At 51.4% G+C, this 22,995-nt stretch overlaps 1 protein-coding gene and 1 long non-coding RNA gene across 4 annotated transcripts in view; one reads left to right on the top strand and one right to left on the bottom strand.

Moving 5' to 3' along the window:
* FBXO10 (F-box protein 10) overlaps positions 1-22,439 on the top strand; it is a 68,305-nt gene extending 45,866 nt beyond the window's left edge. For all 3 annotated transcript variants that reach the window (XM_032860619.1, XM_032860618.1, XM_032860617.1), the window contains 9 exons: positions 878-1,711; positions 5,955-6,104; positions 8,377-8,513; positions 12,624-12,694; positions 14,445-14,597; positions 15,766-16,035; positions 17,738-18,051; positions 19,150-19,331; positions 21,623-22,439. In XM_032860619.1, the coding sequence (XP_032716510.1) occupies positions 878-1,711; positions 5,955-6,104; positions 8,377-8,513; positions 12,624-12,694; positions 14,445-14,597; positions 15,766-16,035; positions 17,738-18,051; positions 19,150-19,331; positions 21,623-21,797 (2,286 nt within the window). In that variant the 3' untranslated portion in view covers positions 21,798-22,439. The remainder of the gene's footprint in view (positions 1-877; positions 1,712-5,954; positions 6,105-8,376; positions 8,514-12,623; positions 12,695-14,444; positions 14,598-15,765; positions 16,036-17,737; positions 18,052-19,149; positions 19,332-21,622) is intronic.
* LOC116869409 lies at positions 1,935-15,758 on the bottom strand. The gene is made up of 3 exons (XR_004383034.1): positions 15,745-15,758; positions 7,614-7,616; positions 1,935-2,015 (listed from the first exon to the last, which is right to left on the bottom strand). It is a non-coding gene; the product is annotated as an uncharacterized LOC116869409 (long non-coding RNA).
* Positions 22,440-22,995: the final 556 nt, after the last annotated feature.

Genomic DNA, 22,995 nt, shown 5'->3' with positions numbered 1-22,995 from the left:
TTCAGGGACAAAGCCTGCTTCCTTTGTTCTGCCCCTCCCCCATACACATATGGGCCAATTGCCACACAGGCCGGACTCTTCCCAGAACCTGTGGCTGGGCTTCTGCACCTGCCTGCCCCAGCCCAGGTAGGGCTCAGCCCCTTGTGGTCTGTCTCCTGCCAGCTCTCAGGCTTCTTCCTGGCCCTGTCCTGAGTTCACATGCCCAGCTGGTGTTCTGTGGGGTGCTGCAGGGCTGACAGAGGGTGGTGCAGGGAAGCTGTGCTGAAGAGGTGAGACCTGGTGAGGCCCCTCACGACCCCACACTTTCTTCATGCATCCAAGACACCAAACTGGGACTCCCTCGCCCTTCATGGGACACAGGAATGTTGCGCTCAATTCCAGCCAGTTCCTCCCTTCCTGATCCCCCTTGAGTGATGCTTGCTCTGCCGGTTCACCTCCCGTGTTACCGTGTTGAGTCCGTCTCCCCCAGCATCCCTCTGAGCACTCAGCTTCTTCCCTCGTCCCCATCTTCACCCTCAAAGCTTATGTTCTCGCTAGATACTAATTGAATATTGGGGGGAATTTACCTGAGACCTGAGGTCTTTAGGAAGGGCCCTGTTGCAGAGCGAGAACTTTCCTGCCTTTATTTATTTCTAGTCCCTTTGTGATTGGAAGGAGGGAAAAACAGGCAACTCCTAATTCTCCTCCCTCTGATTCAAAGCAGCTTCCTGTCCCTGTCCCCCTATGCTGGGGCTGACACATGCCCTTAGGGAGGAGGAGAACAGGATCAGCCAGATGAATGGCCTCTCCAGGCTCCACCCTGCTTAAAGCACAGAGTACTGACCAGCAAAACAGTTCTTATCCCTGTTTCATCTGCTTTCTCTTTTCCATTCCTCAGACAACCTCGGGTCATGTCCAGTTTGACAACTGCAACTTCGAGAATGGGCACATCCAGGTCCATGGCCCAGGTACCTGCCAAGTGAAGTTTTGCACCTTCAAAAACACCCATGTTTTCCTGCACAACGTGCCTCTGTGTGTCCTGGAAAACTGTGAATTTGTGGGCAGTGAAAACAACTCTGTGACTGTTGAGGGCCACCCGTCTGCAGACAAGAACTGGGCCTACAAGTATCTAGTAGGGCTTATCAAGTCCTCCCCCAGCGTACTCCCCACAGAGGACTCGGACTCTTTAATGTCCCTAGACCTGGAGAGCAGGGACCAGGCTTGGAGTCCAAGGACCTGTGACATTGTCATTGAGGGCAGCCAAAGCCCGACCAGCCCAGCTTCTACCTCCCCAAAGCCAGGCTCCAAGGCTGGCTCACAGGAGGCAGAGGTGGGCAGTGATGGGGAAAGAGTGGCCCAGACTCCAGACAGCAGCGATGGAGGCCTGAGTCCTAGTGGTGAGGATGAGGACGAGGACCAGCTCACATACAGACTGTCCTACCAAGTGCAGGGCCCACGCCCTGTACTGGGGGGCTCCTTTCTCGGCCCACCACTTCCAGGGGCATCCATTCAGCTGCCCAGCTGCCTCGTGCTGAACTCACTGCAGCAGGAGCTGCAGAAGGACAAGGAGGCCATGGCACTGGCCAGCTCTGTGCAGGGCTGCCTCATCCGCAAGTGCCTCTTCCGGGACGGGAAGGGAGGCGTCTTCGTTTGCTCCTATGGCCGAGCCAAGATGGAAGGGAACGTCTTCCGGAACCTGACTTACGCAGTGCGGTGTATACATAACAGCAAGGTGCCGTCCTAAGGTTTACTCAACAGACCGTGAGGCCTTCCTGGGTCACTAGGAACATGATTTTGATTAATGAGAGAAGGTTCCTATGGCTATACAGAGGAAGGCTTTGGTGGGGCTGTTTTGCATTTTTTTAAGTCCTCTTCATTCTACAACACACTCTTACCTTCCATCCATCTTTTGATTTGGACAGAGAAGAAACTATTCTTCCCATTTTACAGAAAAGGAAACAGGCCCAGAGGGGAAATGTGACTCAGTCAGGGTCACATAGCAAGTTAGTGGCAGAATTGGGACTAGAACCCAGGTCCTTTCACTATGTCATGATGCTTCTCAAACGTGTCCCCAAGGCCTAGTAGAAGGAACAAGGACTCTTGAGCCTGGGTGAGAGAAAATTGAGGGGCACATGATCACGGGCTTTGATCCGCACTGGAGAAGCTTCCCAGAGAGGTATCCGAGCTTTGTAGGATGAGTAGAGGACGGCCGAGGACAATAGTGTGCATGGGGTGAATAGATGTGGAGTGAGGGCATTCAGGCAGCCAGAACGTTCTATGCTGGGGCCTGGGTGTGCGGCTGTATGCTGAGGATGAAGGAGTGGTTGAAAATGAGGCAGGGGAGGTAAGCAGAACCCACCTTGCCCCAGGCCTGGAAAGCCCATTTGAGAGGCACTGGGACTTTATGCTGAGAGCGGTCCGTGCTTTCGGTGGTGCCGTCATGATCCTGCGGGCTCTTTGGAGTGCTGCAGTCCAGTCGACACAGGAAGGGCTTCTGGAAGGAAAGACATGGCCTTTTAGAAGAAAGCATGGTCTGGCTCCTGGGTTTGAGTCTTACCTCTCCACTGACTCACCACGAGCATCACCATCCTCTTCTGTAAAATGGAAAGAAGCCTCCCAGCCTTGCGTCTCTCACTGGGGCATTGTGAGGGTCCAATGCGGTAATACTGGTGAAACGCCCAGTAAGCTCCAGGGCGTCAGACGCGTGTCGCGGGAGGCTTGCAGATCTCCGGTGGCTGGAATGGCTAACAGCAATCACATTTCATTACGTTTGCCCAGCCACTTCCCAAGAGGGTCTGAGGAGGTGTTGCCCTGAAAGGACAGCGGAGTGCCTCGTGGAGAATAAAGAGAGCGGTCAGATCAGAGGACGGGCTACCGTTTTGCCCTCAGGTACCACTATGATAGGATCTGGTCTGAGCCCCCAGAAGGGTCCTCCCTCTTGCATAGTTACTAGGAGTGTGGCTTCCAAGTCAAATTCTGGCTCTGCCCCTTGTTAGCTGTGTGTCCTTCGGACGAACGGTACTATTCTGCCTTCAAGGAGCGGCAAGGATTAACTGGGGTCATAGAAAGTGTTTCTGGCACAGAGCAAGTGCTCAACAGATGTTTTTGTTTATTTTTTTAAAAGCGCTATTACAGTCCCGTGTGAGAGGTGCCATGGGTGGCGTAGGAGCCCAGCCTCAAGGAAAGGTTTCCTGGAGGAGCAGTGCCTGGGCAAGGTGAGGCTGTGAGACAGCGGAGGTGTGCCTGAAGGCCAGACGAAGGAAAGGACACCACACGTTCACACAGCCACAGCATGAGCTGAGGGCTGCTGCAGGAGACCGGGGAGCTAGCAGGGGTCAGCCAGCTGAGGCACAGACGTCTCGCCACAGAGACTGGAGTTTGCTGTGAAGGCAAGGGAAACTCACAGGTTTTAGGCAGAGGAGAACTGTGGTCAGATCTGTATTTGGAAAGCTCATCTGTCAGCTTTCTGGGGGACGGAATGGAGGGGAATGAGACCGCAGACAAGATCAGTGAGAGGCAGTGGAAAATTGTGGTCCAGAGATGGAGAGGAGGGGACAGGACATTCTGGAAAAGTGGAAACGAGGGTTTTAGGAGGAAGCGGTCAAAGGCCTGAGGCCTGTGTGGCAGAGGCAACAGCAGGAACATAGGAGGTTGGGGTATGGAGACAGAGATGCTGAGTTTGGGGCATTTCCAACGTCTAGCAGAGATGCTGTCTGGTTACCTGGTTCTGGAGCTTTGGGGAGGGAAATGCCATGCCAGGCAGACTTGGGAGCAGATGGTAGTTGGGAGTCATCGAAAAGGAGAAGTGAAAAGTTATACAGCCTTACTTGTAGCCCTTTTAAACTATTGTCTCCAGGGCCTTTGGGCAGGAATTGTACAGCCTATAAATTCCTAGTGAGTCTCTAGAAAAGAACCTAAGAAACTGATATTCAGGATTTTTGATGAAAACTTCATGCATCTCTGGAGTATCCAGCATCAGGTGCAACTATATGCTGAGTGGCCTTCATACAAGCAGGGATCTGTGGGCGGGGGTGATGGGCCTGCTGATCCGCTCCCATGCCTGGGAGCAAAGCTTTGATCTGGTAGCCAGAGGGCAGCCACCCATCCCTGCCCTCTAGAATATCCCCAGGAGAGTAAGACTGGCAGAAAGAGCCCAGTTGCTTCGGGCGCCAAAAAGAAACCGAATGTTTTTCTTGCTGTTTTGTGTGTCATGTATAGAGACTGAGGTCAGTAGCATTTATGTGTGGAGATGAACATACCTCTTGTTTTGCCAGGCCTTCAGAGGACCAGGTTTGGGGTCAGTCTAGTGAGGATTGCGTTGGTTTAGGTTTTGCTTTCATTATCCTCCGCCTACCATAGGCTTCATGTTCTTCATCTTCTGCCAGTTTGCCAGGAGGCTTTGCTCTGCTCCTCAGAGAGGGCCGCCTCCATGGCCTTGCCCCCGGCAGCAGACTGCTTTCAGCTGTGGCTCTGCGCTGGTGGTAGGCTTGCTGTCCTGTACCGCTGTGCTCTGTCTAGTGAGTCTTGGAAGTAGCTTCCTCACCAGCGTGAAGGGGCCTCTAATGATAAGGGCCGAGGTGGTGTTTTTTTCTTTCCCTTCTTTGAGAGTGGCAGGATTTGCTGCCCTTCCCCCAGCCACTTCAGCCTTGTTTGGCAGGAAGGTTGGGGAGAAAACTCCGATGGGGGCTTAGTGCTCTTTCCACAGTGGCTGTGCTAGCTTTCACCATGCCTGTACCATGAGGGAGGCTGTCCCCAGTCTTTCCCCGCCAGCACCTAGCAAGACCCCTGGAGAAGTCAACAGACACACCTACTCGCAGAGTTTCCGCACCCTCACTCTAGTTCACACTTGGCCTTTAACAGTTCGCTAAGATACGTGGCTGGATTCTTACTGGTTCCTGGGGCACCTGCATCTGTGCAGGCGAGCACAGGCTCACAGCTCGTCTCCCGGGAGGGGCCTGTGGTCCTTGGATTTCAGGCTCGTTGGTTGTCCTGCCACCTCAGTTCTCTGATGGGTTCCAGAAAGTATGTGCTGTTGTACATTATCTGATTCTATTCTTGGAAGTGTGGGAGCAGTGAATGCTATTACCATCTTTCTCTATCCTAAACAGAAGGCTTCTCTTGAATCACACTTCTGTTCTACTTTATCTCTCCCAGTCTTTTATTCTAGTGTAATCTATCGTATGTTAGTAGCACACAGTTTATCCTAATGTAATATATTTTTACTATGAATACACAGTTGCTTAAAATAATACAAATGTATTCTGAATTTTTAATATGCTTATTAAATAGGGCAAGAAAATGTAAGTGGCAATATATGCCCTTAAATGAGCAGTGCGCTGGATTGTGGTACTTTATTTAAGGGAGGCCTCCCTGTACCAGTACTCCTAATTGTCCTGTAGTTTGGAGTATCGGTGGTTTTTCCACCCATGGATCATACACCCAAGAAAGATTCAGAATGGACAAGAGTAGGATTCTGTTTTACAAAGTGGAAGAGAAGGTAGGAGGTTATTCTCGGGTGCTTTCTCAGGCACGTGAGTTTCAGCAAAGGCACATGTGGGAACTTGATTCCATTCATTGTAGCTGTGCCCTTGGAACCTGGGGAGATCTTCATGTAATCCCAGTCCACATAGAGTTTGAAGACCACCAAATCCCATCTTCTCTGAGGGCCCCTTCCATCCCATCATTCAGTTATTCTGCTCGCAAGTTGTGAATACAGGGCACAGGCCAACCTTCAGTCCAGGTTTTCCTAAAAAACAAACACACATACAGCTCTGTGGTTGGTAAGGAGCCTGCTGGGCAAAGCCAAGCAGGGCACAGAGCTCACTCTGCTCCTGGGAGCACACAAGGTGGGAAGAGGCAGTCCTTGCCTGCGGGCGGAACAGCAGATGGTAAGAAAAGGACTCAAGTGTTCCCCAAGTGGTTTTTTTTAAAAAACCCGTGACAAGAAAACAAATGGCTTTCTCGTTTCTGCTTAGATCGTCATGCTCAGGAACGACATTCACCGCTGCCGTGCGTCAGGCATCTTTCTTCGCTTGGAGGGCGGAGGCTTGATCGCTGGGAACAACATTTACCACAATGCGGAGGCAGGCGTAGACATCCGGAAAAAGTCCAACCCACTCATATTGGTACTCCTCTCTGTCTTCTTGCTCTTTTCGGAGTGGCGCTTGGTTCTCAAACCTTTTCTAAGATTATTTAAATAAATGTTGCCATCTTGAGCTTATTTATTTTTAAAGACTTTATTTGAGAGAGCACAAAAGGGGTGAGGGTCAGGGGTGGGGGGGGGGATGCAGACTCCCCGCTGAGCAGGGAGCGCAGGGAGCCTGGTGCTGGGACTCTGGAACCATGACCTGAGCCGAAGGCAGATGCTCAACTGACTGAGCCACCCAGGTGCCCCGCTATCTTGAATTTATATTGATTCCTCTTTGGAAGTGGCTCTTACCTTTTTCTCTGTGTGTCCTTGTGACTCTGTGCCTCCCTCTTTCTGTATTAGGAATGGCTTTGAAGATGTCACCTCCCTGCAGTCTCCTTGTCAGTAAGAAACAGGACTGGGTAGACAGGGAAATTTCACAGAGCACGTTCTCAGCCCTGATAGGCTCTGGTTGGCTTTGAGTTTGATGAAAATAAAGATACATCTGCCCCACCAGACACCTGGATCAAAAGTCAAGCACCAAGTTAGGTCATTCTTCATTATAAGAAGGACATTTCAGATACTTAGTTCTGAAGATTCTTTGTTTCATGGGTACTGTGAGGTCATGTGAGTTTGATTTTACACCATCATGAAAGCCACTTAAGATGGTAGAATATGGGGCCAGTGATATGAGAGAACAGCCCCTTTTTCTACTCTGGGCTTCCCTGAGAGACACATTTCCTAGGAACTAGGAGATGTGTCCGACTTCTCATTGGCTTGAAAAAATAATAGCCACCCTATGTGTAGTGCTTATTGTATGCCATATACTGTTCTAAGCACTTTGTATATATTTACTTATTTATGGCTTAATCTTTTCACAACCCTTGTGGTAGAATTGCTGTTATTCCCACCTTACAGATGAAGATACTGAGGCACAAAGAGACTAAGAATGTTGCCCCAAATCATACAACGAATGACAGAGCTGACAGTCAGTCTGACTCAGGGCTGATGTTCTTGACCCATTGCATCAGACTGCCCTTACAAAATGCAGATGAAGGAAATTCCTAACTATATTTAAAGACATGCCTAGCCAGTGTCCTCTTTCAGCCCCTCCTCTCACTGCGCTTCTGCCGTGCAGCTGGCGTCTGATGCACAGCCTTGGCTGAGGAAATTATTGCCACTGTTGCCAGAGAGATGAGAGGAGCTTCCCTCCTAGGGACAGAGGGGACAGGCGGGTTTAGCAGGGGGAAGGGGGCATTCTGTCTCTGTTCTGGCTTTGAGAAAGGGTGACGGGGGTGGAAATGCCACTGCTTACGCTTCCCTCTCCGAGCTTTCCAACCCTGTGAGGGAATTCTGTTAGACAATGGTTGCCTGGGTTGAGTCTGCCAAATCCTTCAGGAGAAAATCTGGAAAGTGAGTAAGAATAGGAGAGCTTACGGTGTGGAACATTTTCAAGCAAGCTAGAACGATGTTTTTGTGAAATCGTTTTGGAAGAGAAACCACTAACTTCCTGGTTTAAGTACAGGAATGTATTTAGGCTGTAAATTAGCAGAGTGAAAGCATTTTGTTATCATTTCTTATGATCTAAAATTTTGTCCCTGTGCAGAAGCAGGTAGCTGGGAAGCTAAGTCTCATATCTGGCTCTGCTGCACACTGTGTGACCCCGGGCCTGCTTCCCCATTCGTACAAAGAGATATTTGAAATAAATCTAAGGGTCTTTGTAGTGCATACACCTTCTGTGATCTCATGCCCCGTGGAACCGTCAGCTCCCCAGAGCCGCGCCGTTCCACAGGCTCCCTGAATGGGAAGTGAGGCATAGGAGCCAAACGGCTCTCCCCCTTCCTTGAAGGTGGCCCACTTGGGATGACACGTGGCCAACATTGTTGTGTAGTGGGGTGCTGCCCTTCCCTGAGAGGTGGGCTCCCTGGCCCCGGGGTGGTCCAGGCTGGCCAGATGTTGGGATGACGGGATGCTGGCAGAGGGTGCTCTGGAGGCTCAGCAGCGTTCAGTGGCATGCTTTGCGGATGCAGAGCAAGGGGCTGGGTGGTGAAGGCACCTGTGTCCAGATTGTCCCTTACAGCTGTGCGTGTGTGCAGGGGCCAGCAGCATGGTCCGTTGACTTAGTCCCACGCCAACGAGGGGTCTTCAGTGGCACTGTCCTCTCTGTAGTGTGTGTTCACCCTGGCCCAGCTGAGGGGCGGTGGTTGAGCACTCAGCTTCTTGCCGACTTGTCTGATCTATCTTCTCTGCTGTCTCGTGTTCCCTTGCAGTGTAACCAGATCCACCACGGCCTTCGTTCTGGCATTGTCGTCCTCGGCAATGGGAAAGGTATCATCCGGAACAATCAAATCTTTTCAAATAAGGAGGCTGGCATTTATATCCTGTACCATGGAAATCCAGTCGTGAGGTATGTGTGCTGTACCTGGGCCATCCTCACCCGTGGTCCTTTCTTTTCTCTCTGATCTCTCTCTTTCCTGCTCCCTGGCTTTCCTCCATTTGAAAACATTTCTGTTTACGAACACGGCTGTCTAGGAGAACAAGCAAAGACCAGACCCCACCCTCATCCCACTGTAGTAACGCAAGTGCTTTCGTTTGCGTTCCCTTCCAGTTCATGGTGTTGCCATTCCATTCAGCAGACATTACTGAGCACCTCTGATAATGGTAACGAAGGTGCCCCCCTCCCCTGGAGCTTACTCTAGCGTTGGGGGACACGTGGGACCAGAAATAACTCTAAGATAGAGATGGCATAAAGGTTTGAGCTTTCAGACCGACAAGTCTGTTGGGTTGAAAGTGGCCACCTAGGATGTTCTGTTAAGATCTGGCCTCAGCACGGAAGCATGCTGTGACCGACCAGCGGGGCGAGGTATAGGTGCGAGGGGCAGGTGCACCGCCGGCACCAGGGAGCTGCCATCCCAGCTCTCGTATGCGGCAGACTGTGACAGATGTTATCGAGGGAATCCTTCTACCTGGGGATGTGGGATGGCCTCGTTTATAGGAGTGCATGAGAGTTGGACTCGGAAATCTGGGTAGCACGTGGACTGTCACGGAAACGGGGCATGGACATTCCTACTAAAGGAAACCACACAAGCAAAGGCAGCAGAGACCAGATTCAGGGCTTAGCTAACTGTCCACTGTGGCTTGAGAACACATCTGACACGTGTTAGATCTTGCTTTAGGAAAATAACTGGCTCAGGTGTGCAGCAAATATATTCTGAAGTGGGTTTTTTTCCCCTTGATTATGCCATACGCATTTTTCCATATTGTTGGGTGGGCTCCATCAGTTTTGGAAAGTTTCAGAACAATCCATTGTTTTGACATTCCATTATTTTTTGGACCAGTCCTAGACCTGTTAGGCAGCTGTTTTCACCACTGTTACAGCAGCTTCTGAAAACAGTTAGTGGTCCCAGAGCCCTTTTTCCATCTTTGCGTGTGTATGTGTATGTGTTTGTCCATGTGTTATTCCTTTAACACACATTTAAGTGTTTACTCTCTATGGAAGGGGACAGTGATGTAGTGTGTAATAATAGCCTCTGCTCCATAGAATTTAGTCTCATGCTGAAGACAAATGTATGAATAACCAGGAGGGGAGACTCACCAAAATGGGTGCTTCCCTAGGCCTTCGTGTAAGTACCAGAGGAACTTGGCACAGTTCTAGCTAGGCGAGTCAGGGAAGGGCATGAGGGGAGTGGACACTGAGCTGTGGGTAAGTCGGCTTTTGTGGCCAGGGAGATGGTATTCTGGGCCCAGCGGCAGTGAAATTCAGCGTGTGTCCTGGAAAAATGGGAACAAATGTGTGTCTTCCACAGGATGCCAGGAGGGTGAGTAGATCAGCCTACAAAGCAGGCTCTTCCTGGAACACAGAACCTCAGATATCTAGTAGGATATGCAGCATAATGGCTCTCCAGATCCATCATTTCCTGATCCGTGGAGCCTATGAACATGTGATCTTACGTGGTAAAAGAGAGGTTGCAGATGTGTTCATTGAGGACCTTGAAATTGGGAGAGTATCGTGGATTATCCAGGTGGGCCCATTGTAAACCTCAGGATCCTTAGAGGGAAGCAGGAGAATGAGCTGGGAGGAGGAAATGGAACAACAGAAGCATAAGTCAGAAGGTTGAGGCTAGAGGCCAAGAAAGCTGGGAAAGACAAGAAATGGATTCCCCTAGACCTTCCAGAAGGAACACACGTCTGCTGACACCTTGATTTAGCCCTGTAGGACCCATTTTGGACTTCTGACCTCCTAAACAAGAAGGTAATAAATCGGTGTTGTTTTAAGGTACTGCTTTTGTGGTAATTTGTTATAGCAGCCCTACACCAATCTGGGAGGTTTGGACTTGACCTTGTGGGTGCTGGTAACAGTTGAAGAATTTTGAGTAAGGACTGGTTACAGTCAGACTGATGTCCTGGTTTTTCAGAGAGAATCTGTGTGAGGGGCACCTGGCTGGCAGGGTGGTTCGAGAGTGTGATCTCAGCCTTGCAGCTGTGAGCTCCAGCCCCACCCTGGGTATGGAGAACACTTAAAAGTAAAAATGAGATCTTTTTAAAAATAACAGCAACAACAACAGCATCTTTTTGAGAGAATACGTTTGGTTTTTTGTGATAGAGGGTGGGGGTCTGGGGGAGGGTACAGAATCAAGTTTGAGATCCCTGAAGTGGCCTGGATAAGGCAAACTACAGGAGTTTCTTTGCCTGCGAGAGTTGTGTTACCTCTTGTGTTTCTCTTTTTGCTTTGGCTGCAAGGAAGCTCAGGGCTCAGAAGGGCTCATCCTCAGTAAATATCCCATCCTTGGTTCTTAGAACAATCATCTGTCCCCTTTTCCTAAATGTTTTCTGATACCTCTTTTATCTTTATTTTGTCCTCCCTGTGTACACACACATACCTATTTCTCCAAGTGGCCATGGGGTCTTTCTGAAGGTAAGTGAGAGTTAGAGTGAGAACCCACCGCCCATGCATTTGCTTCTAAGGCACAGCTTGCAGAAATATGGATGAGGCACGCCCTAGCCCAGGGACAGTCTCTGACCATGAATTCCAGAAGCCCACAGTAACCATCTGCTGATTGAATTGTAACCAGATCAAAGCACACTCCAGATCTAAGGGCAAAAATGGCGATGTTTTTAACAGAGGATTTCACTTGTTCAACTCAAATGCATGGTGTGGGCACAGTTGACATTTGGCTTACCCAGCATGAACATAATTTGCTGTTTTTTTTTTCCCAAGGACATAAACCATTTGGACTCTGCCCTCAGAAATGGAAAGCTTAGCTAAATCCTACTCAGTGAAGTTCTGTGGGGTGCCAGGCCCCGTATCAGGCTCCAAAGAGCCAGATGAATTCTTGGACCTAAATCCTTCAGCCACATGACGGGAGTTGGGAGGGCTGCCTCCCAAGACAGGAGGCAGGTACCCTTCCAGGAAGAAAGGTCACAGCATTCCTGTCAGTAAAAATAACAAAGAGCAAATGTGTGTTCTCCAGGGATAACCCAACTGTGCTGATGTCTGGGTGTGACTGGCCTTGTTTTAATAGGAAACTCAAGTTGCAGAGACTGGGAAGCAGTGCATGTCCTTCAGATGCTCGGGTTTTTCATTCACAAGGCCTTTCCGGGGCCGTGAGGGCTGTTGTGTTTCTCTGAGCAGGAGCGTGTTTTCCTTTATCTTCCTCATGTGGCTAACCCAGCCCATGAGGTTTTATGTTGGTTACACATTGTCTGTTATTCTTTTTTTTTTTTTTTTACACATTGTCCAGTATTCTTAAAACCCCATTTTTAAAAAAATTTTGCTTTTCTTCTTTTAAGGCATGTCATCATCATTTTATGTTGTCATTTGGTGGTGGTTATATATAGAGGTGGTGGTTAAGGTAATGGAAAAGGTCATGAGTAGCTGTTGGATACAAACAGAAGATGGTAGGGTCACTATACGCAGAGAACAGATTCAGGCTTTGGACACAAATCATGCCCAGAGAAGCTTAACACAATCTCCTAGGAATTCTTGACACTACCATGACTTGTCGCCTGTGCTCCACAATGACCTGTGTTTCAACTGGTGTTTGTATGTGAGCGATAGTCAGGAGAGGCTACAGAAATGTGAATATCATTATGCTTGTATGGCCTAGTTGTAGGTTTAATTCCGGATCAGGTTGTCTCTAGGATAACTGACAATTTTTTAAATGCCTGGGTTTTAGGACTTGAGAAAATGCTGTATGCCCCTGTGGACTTGAGTCATCTGGGGAAAGCTACAAAAGAAAGAAGTCACCTTAGGGTTGCCTGGGTGGCTCAGTCAGTTAAGCCTCTGCCTTCGGCTCAGATCATGATCCCAGTGGGATCAGGTCCCGCATTACACTCTCTGCTCAGCGGGGAGCCTGCTTCTCCCTCTCCCTCTGCCTGCCACTCTGCCTACTTGTACTCTCTCTCTGTCAAACAAATAAATAAAACCTTTAATAAAGAGAGAGAAGTCACCTTGGGCAGGCATTGGTTTTGACACATGACATCGGTCTGGCCTCACTCTCTTCTTCTTCCATTTTAGTGGGAACCACATTTTCAAGGGCCGTGCAGCTGGCATAGCAGTGAATGAGAACGGCAAAGGCCTCATCACAGGTAGGAGTGGGAACTTCTACAGCTGTGGCCAGCTGAGCAACCAGCAGCCAAGCCAACATCCCTGACCTTGCCCCCAGCCAGTCCTTCTCCTTGACCGACTGGCCACCGCCTCTGACTAGTGAATGAGCACTCTGGGACACTGGCCCCATGCACTGGCCCTGCTTGTCCCAGGGAGGGGGTGTCTGTCTGCTCTTTGCCAGGTCCACTGCTGATAGGATCTCCCTGGATGGCTCACATAACACGGTCAGAAACACTTAGGACACACAGACCGAACCCCTCTTCTTGTCTTTTCTATGGACTTGTGCCTGCTGTGGAACCCCAGCCCCTTTTCCCCGCTGCCGGGCTAACTCCTCCCATCCTTCAGGTCTCAGCCTAAATGTCCCTTCCTCAGGGAAGCCTGCCCTGCCCTCCCGTTGCGCACACACTCACTGTACCCAGCAGGCATGCTCTGTAGGACATCTTACTTTCTTTGTGGTCTGTGTAAGGTCAGTCTCCTCTCCTGTAAGGCAGCAAATTCTCTATGACCAGGATCAGGTCTGTGTGGTGCATGACCGTAGGCTCCGCACAGAGCATAGGAATACCCGGGGCATGAGAGACTTGTCCAGTGAGTCCCGCTGACTGCACGCACATGTCCTTCATTCATCAGACATTCACTGAGCACACACTGCATGCAGGAGCTGGGGCTACAGCAGTGAACAAAACAAGCTGTGAAACTGCTGCCTTTGGGGTCCTGCTGTCAGGAACTGACATTTTAGGAGGGAAAACAAACCCACACACATACACACACAAAAGAAACATCTGGGTGGTAAGTGCTTTAGAGATTAAATCTCTATATAATTAACTTTATTATATATTTACATAAATCTATTTTATATGTATTTTATTTATAAATATGTAATATGTAAACTATATATAATTTATTGAAATTAATTAAAATAAGGTGATAGAGGGACTATGTGGGTATTTAAGATTGTGGGCAGGGCAGGCCTGACCTGAGAAGGTGACCTATAAGTCAGACCTGAGTGATGGGACAAAGCCTGGGGAGAGAATCAGAATTCCATGCAGGGCTGCCTGTGGAACACCGTCAGCACACCTGGGGAGCAGGGAGATCGCTCGTGTGACTGGGTATGGTGAAGTGGGCAAGGGGTGGGATGGGGTCACAGAGGCAGGAAGGGACCTGTCACACAGGATCTCCTGGGCCATTGCACTCCAGTCCCAAGAGCCTGAGAGTCTGCCCAGCCATCATGCCAGAGGCATCAAGGTCCCAGCACAAGCCCCCCGACTTGTGACTCCCGGAGAAGTGGTGGATGAGGAGAGGAGAGGAAAGCTGTGGTCAGTCCAGAGCTGAGGCTGAGAAGGACCAGCTCGTGCCTCCCCAGGCTGGTGGGGGAAATGGCTGGAGTCTGCCTCAGCCCTCCCAGAAACAGCCCCCAGGACAGGCAACCCTGCCTGGCCTTGGTCCAGGGACTCTATAGCCAGTTTATTTTTAGTCATTGGTCCTGAAGGCCACTGGATACAGTGGAACCTAGAGATATAAGAGAGCACAAGACAGTTAGAGACCTTGCCCTTGAGGAAAGCCCATAGCGCTCGGGTCCCTGAAAAGTCAAACACCAGGCAAGATTCGGAGTGGTGACTTCTGACAGTGCGGCCTGGGTGTCCTGGTTCAGAAGGTTCTTCTCTCAGCTGTCCCAGTCTTCCTGGCCAGTGTGGGTGGCCCTTGGTCTTGATCCTCTCTTCTGCCTCTCCATAGAAAACGTCATCCGTGAGAACCAGTGGGGAGGCGTAGACATTCGCCGTGGAGGAGTCCCGGTCCTCAGGAGCAACCTCATCTGCTTTGGCTACTCAGATGGTGTGGTCGTGGGGGATGAAGGCAAAGGACTGATAGAAGGAAACACCATCTACGGTGAGGCAGGTTCCTGGGGGGTGGGGTCCGGGGTCCGGCCCAGACAGGGAGGCAGGAAGCCCAGGTTCCATCTCTAGCTGGTGGGTCCTGAGAAAGTCACTGCCTGTCCCTGGGCCTCAAAGACGCCCTGAAGGACAGCGTCAGTCTCAGGCCACAGGCACACAGCCCCTCTCAGAATGCAGAAGCCTCTCCTAAGCCCCCTTGTGACGCATGCAGTCAGCCAAGCAGGGAGCTTCATCGTGATTTAAAATAGCAAAAGGTGGGGGTTGTGTGAGGACAGAGCCACGTAGGCTCTGACATGTGGGCATCTACCTCTTACCCTTTGTTCTGCTCCCGAGAACTAGAAATCTAATGGGAGAACTAGGATAGCCCTGGAAAGGAAACTGTTCTCACTCAAAGGAAACTGTGCCTTTGAGCAAACCTTACTCTCTGGACTACGCCTCTACTAGTCACAAGAGCTAACGTGGGTTCTCAGCTATAGGGGCTTTAGCTGCACATTCTGTCGTCATGACTGCCTGCTGAGGTAGATACGGTTATTAACCCCATTTTAAAGATGAGGAAACTGAGACACAGAGAGGTTCAGTAACCTGCTCAAGGTTACACAGCTAGGAAGGGGTATGGCTGGGACTCAGACGGAGGCCACCTCCGTCTCTCTGCAGGACAGGGTTGTGCTGGATGAACTCTGAGGACCCTTTGGTGCTGTCCCTCTGGGTTTGTGTCTTCTGACCTGGAAGTGTGGCCTACACCGTTCTCAGAGCACTTTTTTTAAAGATTTTATTTATTTGACAGAGATCACAAGTAGGCAAAGAGGCAGGCAAAGCTGGGGGTAGGGGGGAGCAGACTCCCTGCTGAGCAGAGGGCCCAATACGGGGCTCGATCCCAGGACCCTGGGATTATGACCTGAGCCAAAGGCAGAGGCTTTAACCCACTGAGCCACTCAGGTGCCCCAAGCACTTTTAAACCCTATGGAATGATCCTGGTTGTGAAACTGACCTGATTGTTATCCCTCTTGTATGAAGGAAAGGCCTCCAGCCAAAAAGAAGCTTGTCTGAGGCCATTAGCACATCAGGGCCTCCTCTCCCACGCCAGTACTTCCCCCCTCAGGGAGATACTGGGTGCTGCCTCTCTGCGGCTCCGTGTCCATGACCAGCTCCTTTCCCTGTCCTAGCTAATAAGGGCTGTGGCGTGTGGATGATGTCATCCAGCTTGCCCCACGTCACCAGCAACCACGTCAGCTACAATGGCCTGTACGGAGTGGCAGTGTTTAGCCAGAAGGATGGTTCTGGGGAGTTCCCTGGAGGGCACGGGGCGCAGGAGAACTTCAGCGAGGACGGAGATGCTGTCCTTTGGGAGACGGAGCTGGAGAAAGATGACGACCCGCTGCGCCGGCCGGTCACTACAGCTCTTGTTGAGTCTAACAGTATTAATCACAATGGAGGTGAGTGCCTGCCTGCTCCAGAGCCTTCCGTGCTCCCACCGCCTGCCTTAGGAGGCACTCTTCTCGCTTTGTGGCCTCCTTTCAGCCACTCCCCCAGCCCTCGGGACATCATCTTCCCTGAACTTAAATCCATCCTGTCCTGCCCCCAGCCCCATTTCTTCCCTGAAATTCCCTTTCCCCTTATCCAACATCCCAAAGAACTTGAAGTTCACAGCCAACTCTGAATGTGCCCTCTCTCCTGACCCTCATCTCTCACCCTTACTCTCATCCCGCTGGCACTTACAGGGCCTGGGATGGGATCTGTTTCTGTGGCTGTTTCATCAACTCTGACAGGCTATGAATGTGAGACAAGGAGCCAAACCCCACTCCTGTCAGCACCCTGCCCCACCAAATCCCATACCCAGCATCATGTTTCTAATCCATTCTGAGGTACATTATCCACATTTTAACATCTAAGGACACGCATTTGTCGTTGATGGCATATCATGGTTTAATTGTTGATTTTTCTTTCTTATATCGAGAATAAGTGTGTTTTAAATCCACTGGTTATCTTAAACTGGATAAAAACTGATAAATACTCAGTGCTTATTGAATTGAGGGGGGAGAAGAAGCATATGAAGTAGATCTAAGTCCAGGTTCCCAAACCTGGCTGACCGTCAGGACCGCGGTGGCAGCTGACGGAGGTAGTCTTGTTAAAAGGAGGCTCCTGGGCACAGGCGAGCTCTCACCCTGGGACTAGCAGAGGGCAAGGAGAGTGGGAGCCAATTGAAAAGGAGTTCTGTCCCCTCCCAGGTCAGGGCTTTCTTCATGTGGCCCTGCTGTCTGTAGGACAGGCAAAGCCACATAAATTCACAGATCCTTGGTTTATGTTTGCCGTTCCCACCAGGCCAGGAGAAGCAGCAGGCACGTGGCACCAAGAGGCTGGAACTTGCAGACTCCCGGCCCACTGTGGCCCCTGTTGGCCTCCGCCCAGCCTCCTCCCTGCACTGCTGGTGTCTCTTGCTCTTGTGGTGGGCAGATGTCACCATGGGGAGTCCTCTCCTCATCATCCCCAGGTCTCCCTGCCCTGCTATCTCTTCCTGACCAAGTCATGTGGCTCTACGCCTGCTGAGTTTTATACTTTTTTTCTAAAAGTATGTAGTGTCTCTAAGTATATACAACCCCAAACACTATTTTCTTTCCAAAATTTCTAACATATTTTAGATATTTAGCTTATAAATTTTTCTATTCAAAAGTTACAGAATTTCCCTTGTGAAGGAAATGTCCCAAAACAATAGAGAGGCTTAGAAAAACTGAGCAACTTTCCAGCTGGTAGCTCTGTGTGGAGGTGGAATGGGCAGGTGTAACAGGTAGTGAGCACCCCATCACAGGAGGTATGCACAGCAGTAAGATGGTGACACGGGACACATGTGAGCAGGGAAGGAGAGCCTGGGTCTTGTGAGCCCCTGAGCTCAGGGAGTCTTGTGTCACCTTGCCCTGTTTACTGAGCACTTAGTTCAGAAGGAACAGAGCTTCCTTGATGTTCCTGGGTTTCCTCCTACTCAGTTTGTCCTACATCTTGAAAGATGGAACTCCCAAGGGCTGGTTCTGAGTGTGGGTGCCTCTTCTTCCTCACCTTTCTCCCAGGGTGCACAATTGCATGGAGGTTTTTCCTGACTGGTGTTGTCAGAGCTGACCCTACTCCCAACCCCTCTACCCGTAGCCTCAGGCCTCTATGTCCAGAGCAGTGAGGCGCTGCACGTCCTCACCAACGTGATCCATGCTAATGGGGACAGAGGTATCACGGTGGCCCAGAGCAGCCAGCTCACCCGCGTAGCCAACAACAGCATCTCCTGCAACCGCCAGAGTGGAGTCAAGGTCGAGGCCCAGTGCAAGGTGGAGCTCCGGGGCAACGGTATCTATGACAACAGAGGCCATGGCATCATCACCAAGGGTGACAGCAGCGTCGTCATCGAAAATGACATCATTGGCAACCGAGGCAGCGGGCTGCAGCTCTTGCCCAGGTCCGACACGAAGGTGTGTATGTGTACGTGTGTCTGACTCATGGTGGCAGCACAGGGCTCAACCCTAGGACAGTCCTCACACTCTGTCCACTGAGAAGCCCGAAGCACTCGGTACCACCAGGGACATCCTTCCTCCTGCCCAGACACAAGTGGGGCTTCCCACGGGAGGGGGCAGGTGGACTGAGCCCTAAAGGAGGGACAGGAGCTACCAGCAGAGAGCCGGGGTGGGGGTGCCACTGGGGGCATCTTGTGGTCTCCAGGTCAAGCTTAGAGCTCTTTCAGCCCTCCCACTAATAGCACTGCCTCCCATAAGACTGAGTATGCAGTAGGTGCTTAATGAGGAGAGCCTATGTGCACACTATTCCCTGTATACCCTGCATACTCTTCTCCCCTTCTCTCCTCAGTCCTGCACCTGGGCTATCACTTCCTTCAGGAAGCTTCCCCTAATTCCCCCAGGCTGTCTGAGGCACCCCTTTTCTGGACATCAGGGGTGCTTATGCCCACCCCCACCTCACAGAGCACTTCCCACAGTGCTTTGCACCTGCTCTTCTGCCTATCTGTCTCCCCCAGAATTGTCTGCAAAGCACTGCGCTGGGTGCTAGGGTTTCAGTGTTGGGCCGGACCGACTCAGTCCCTGCACTCGTGAAATTACCATCCCAAAGCCTTTTTTTTTTTTTTTTTTTGGCTCTGCAGCTTCTTGAGTAGTGACTTAGGCAAGGAGGAAAGAATTCCTTGGCTCTACATCTGAAAACGATGGAAACAAAGGAAGGGGGGTTGCGGGAGACACGTTGTGGCCTCAGGTTGCCAATGGTCCTTGCCTCTGGTACAATCTCTCCTCTGTGCCAGGCCTTTGCATGTTGTTCCTTCTTCCTGGAACAGCTGTCCCCTGCTCTGCATCTGGTAAGCTCCGACAGCTTACCTGTTATCCGCTTCAGGAAGCCTTCCCCGATTCTCCCCACTTGATCTCGATTGCCATTCCCTGAGCTCCCGTGGCGCGGTGCTGCCCGAGCATGCTCTCACCACTCCGCTTTAGAACTGCTGTTTCCCTTCCTGGCCCCCTCACCAGTCAGGGAGTCCCCACGGTATGACAAGCTCTGATGGTCTCTCCCAGGTAATCAAGAACCGGATCCATTCGTTCCGGGCCTACGGCATTGCAGTGCGGGGCCGCGCCAAGGCCCTGGTGCAGGAGAACATCATCTTCCAGGGCAAGACCAGCAAGACCATCTTTCAGCAGATCTCCAACAACAGGGAATGTGTCCTGCAGAACAACAAGTTCTTGGTGTTCAAGAAAAAGTAAGTGTCTGCCGTCTGCCGACACCCATCTTCCAGAACCACAATGAGGTCACAGGAGGAGCCAGGCCCCGTGACTGTGGCAGCCCCTGCTCCCCACAGTCCAGCCAGCTCTCGGCCCTGGTCGGGTTATTCAGGCCAGTGCTAAGGCCCTGCACCCGCCTCCCTGGGAGGGAAGAGGCTTGAAGAGTCCGGGGTGTGGGGGTGCAGATCTCCACTCCGCCAGTCACTGGCTGTGGAACCTCGGGCAAGTTACTCGGCACCTGGATCCTTAATAAAATCCACTTATGGGGCGCCTGGGTGGCTCAGTGGGTTAAAGCCTCTACCTCTCTCTCTGCCGGCCTCTCTGCCTGTCTGTGATCTCTGTCTGTCAAATAAATAAATAAATAAAATCTTTTTTTTTTTTTTTTTAAAGATTTTATTTATTTATTTATTTGTCAGAGACAGAGGGAGAGAGAGTGAGCAAGCACAGGCAGACAGAGAGGCAGGCAGAGGCAGAGGGAGAAGCAGGCTCCCCGCCGAGCAAGGAGCCCGATGTGGGACTCGATCCCAGGACACTGGGATCATGACCTGAGCCGAAGGCAGCCGCTTAACCAACTGAGCCACCCAGGCGTCCCAATAAATAAAATCTTAAAAAAAAAAATATCTGCAGTGTAGCACCAAATTGAGAGAAACTCAGGTCACATGACCTAGCAGCCAGAGGTAGTCCCGAAATGTCAACTGCTGTCACTGCTGCTGTCACTTGTTTTTAATACCTCTGCCTCTGTGTAGCACTTTTCTGCCCTAGTCTTCCTTGTCCTTCCCTGCCCCCCATATCAGCGACCTCACCATCCCTCCACTCTGTTCTGGCAGCAAAACCTCTGTGACCAACTTCTCCCTAACATCTCAGTTCAGTCAGTCAGTTACTAGGTCCCCTCCTCTTCCCAACTGCCATCACCCCGACCTGTGGCCCTGCTGCCAGGGTGCTGTCGTCCTGGTCTGTGGGTGGACCGTGTTCTGCTTGCTTCGCCGCCGCGCTGGCTCAGGAGGCAGCCACTGCTGTGGGCCTCACTCCCGCACTCTGACGACCCTGTCCCGCGGCGCCGGCTTCCTGCCTTGTGTCCCGGCCCCGCCTCCGCGGGCTATCCTGTGCATCCTGCCAGGTTACTCGGTCTGTCAGCTCTGGTCCTGCCATGTCCATGGTCAGAAACCTCTGATGGAGCCCCTTTTTCTCTGTTCCTTTTTTAATTATACACTTTCTGTAAAAACAGTTTTTGAGGAAACATCATATATGTATGTTTTATATATTCATAACTTATGACGTAGGAAAAAAATAGAAATTCTAATCTTTTTTACCTATGTCCCAGCAGATCATATATTGCAGACTCCTTGAGGTCTGCTTCCTCCTGCCCCTTTGGGGACCCCAGGATACAGAGAGCGCAGAGCTGTCAGCTGGCCATTATCCCCCAGGCACTGTTAGGCCCTAATTTTCCTTTCCAGGCTCCCTGGCTGCGGCCACACTCCAATGCCAGCAGTTCTTGGAGCACACCTGCAGGCTTCTCGCTCACCCACAGCAGCTAGCTTCCAGCCCTCCACACCTTTACAGTCCTGCTCATTGCAACATCGTCATAAAAATGCACAGAAGGCATTGTCACTGGCTAAAGCAAATATGATATGGTGTTAAGAGGTTGTTCCTTGTAACTCAGATGACAGGAAGCCCTGAGCAAAGCTTTCCCTGACCCTTCATAATCTCCATAAGAACTTGGGGGACTGGAAACTCACCAGCTTCTGTCCCCTGTAGATTTGCAGGCTCCAGAATGTCATGGAAAAAAAATCGTACAGTGTGTGGTCTTTCTGGTCTGGCTGCTCTCACTTACCCTAGTGTACCTGACACGTGCCTATGGTGTCACATGTCACTCTTTTTGTTGCCAAGTGGCGTGCCATTATGTGGATGTACCACACCATTTATCTGCTCGCCGGCTGAAGTTTGGGGTGACTAGGAATAAAGCTTCTGTGTACACGCATGTCATACATTTGGGCGGGGGTTGGTATGAAAAAGAAGAGAAGTCACTGATGTTCTCTACATCCTGACAGAGATGGGGAAATTCAGGCTTCTAGAGGGAACTGCTCCAAGCTTTTGTGCAGAATTGCAAGTATAGCTGGAACTAGAATCCAGGACTTTTGTCCCTTAGCGTCACACGTGTCCCACCACCTACACCTGGATCCAGTGATCCTGAACCAGAGGTGAGATTGTGTGGGGCATTCAGCAAACGCCCCAGACCCTCAGTTCATGGACTGTCCTTTTGCACCTCCAGGTCTGACACGTGGCGCCTGGTGAACCCACCGGCACGGCCTCACCTTGAGAGCTCTCTCCGAGGCCCCTCTGCAGCCCACAGTGGGCAGAAGGGGACAGCCATGGCGACTAGGATCACAGCCCGCGTGGAAGGTGGTTACCACAGCAACCGCAGCGTCTTCTGCACCATTCTCTAAGGACGGGAGCCGCGGAGTGGGGCAGCCGGAGGGCTGTCCAGACTCCCAGAGCAGCAACCCCGTACCCTGCGCTCGGGCTCCGATGGGTGTTCGGCTGAGCTGGGAGGTAAAGGCAACGTTGGGATGGAAGAAGCAGCATCTGAGGGGCTCTGGGCCCCCTCTCGGTCCTCCTACTCACCATACCCCAGAGGAAACAGGCTTCCAGACTTCCTGGGGACTGAGAAAAAGAAACAAATTGGTGGGCTTCCTGTCACTCGAGCTCTCATAGAGGTGATGAAGGGTTGGGGAAAATTGATACTAAAGCTTCGGTCAGGTCTTTCTGTGTGACTGACAGGGAAGTGAGGTTTTACACACCAAACCCTGACTTGAGTCAGAAGAGCAGATTGACTCCTGAGGGAGGAGGTGAGCCTAGTGAGACGGAAAGAGCCCCAGAATTGTCCCCTTTCCCGGGCCTCTCTTGATCCGTGCTGGGCCACACCCTCCCGGCTGTCTGCAGAGGCTGCAGGAGTTGAGTTTGGTTCCCTTCAACTTGAACTGTGAGGGGGAGGGAGCCTCTCTGGAAGAGCTGCCCCAGGGATGACAAGGGACAGGCTGAAACGACGGGCTTCCTTTGAGCAGCCCAGGCACTGCGCTGGGCGGGGCGGGGACAGGGACAGGCGCAGGAGACTCCACTCTGCCCTCAGGGAGCTCCCACACTCGGGGATGCTGGCTCGGGGCTTGCCGTGCAAGGAAGGGTTCGGGTCCTGCACACACCCCCACCGGCTGCCCCTCTTGGCCCCACACTGGGGGAGATGAAGGTGCCCGGGGCCCCTTGTCTGTATCCGTGTTCTCACATGGATAACTGCCTTTACTGACCCCACTACGGTTCCCCACTCTGTGCCTTGGCCCACACACTGTCCTCCTCTTGGCATGCTCTTCTCGCCGTCTGCACATGTCACATCCTGCCTAGTCTGTGAGCTTTAGCGGAGACATCGCCTCCACAGAGCTCCCCTCCCTGCAGTGACCATGCTCTTCCCCCGATGAGGCTCTGTTGCCCTTTCTCCGCCCTCCTCTCAGGTACTGTGCACTTTCTGCCTTGCTTCGGGGTTTTCTAAGTCCATCCCTGTCCCACCTACCTGCCTGTAAACTCCCAGAGAGTAGGATCAGGATTCCCAGTCCAGGGTTGGGGTAGGGTCAGTAGCCTGAGGGGAGGAAGGGC

Source organism: Lontra canadensis, unplaced genomic scaffold, assembly GCF_010015895.1.
Source record: "Lontra canadensis isolate GAN:19392208 unplaced genomic scaffold, GSC_riverotter_1.0 scaffold19, whole genome shotgun sequence".
In the NCBI taxonomy this organism is placed as follows: Eukaryota; Metazoa; Chordata; class Mammalia; order Carnivora; family Mustelidae; genus Lontra; species Lontra canadensis.
Note: the sequence above shows the minus strand (reverse complement) of the source record. Positions and strands in the feature narration are given on the sequence as shown.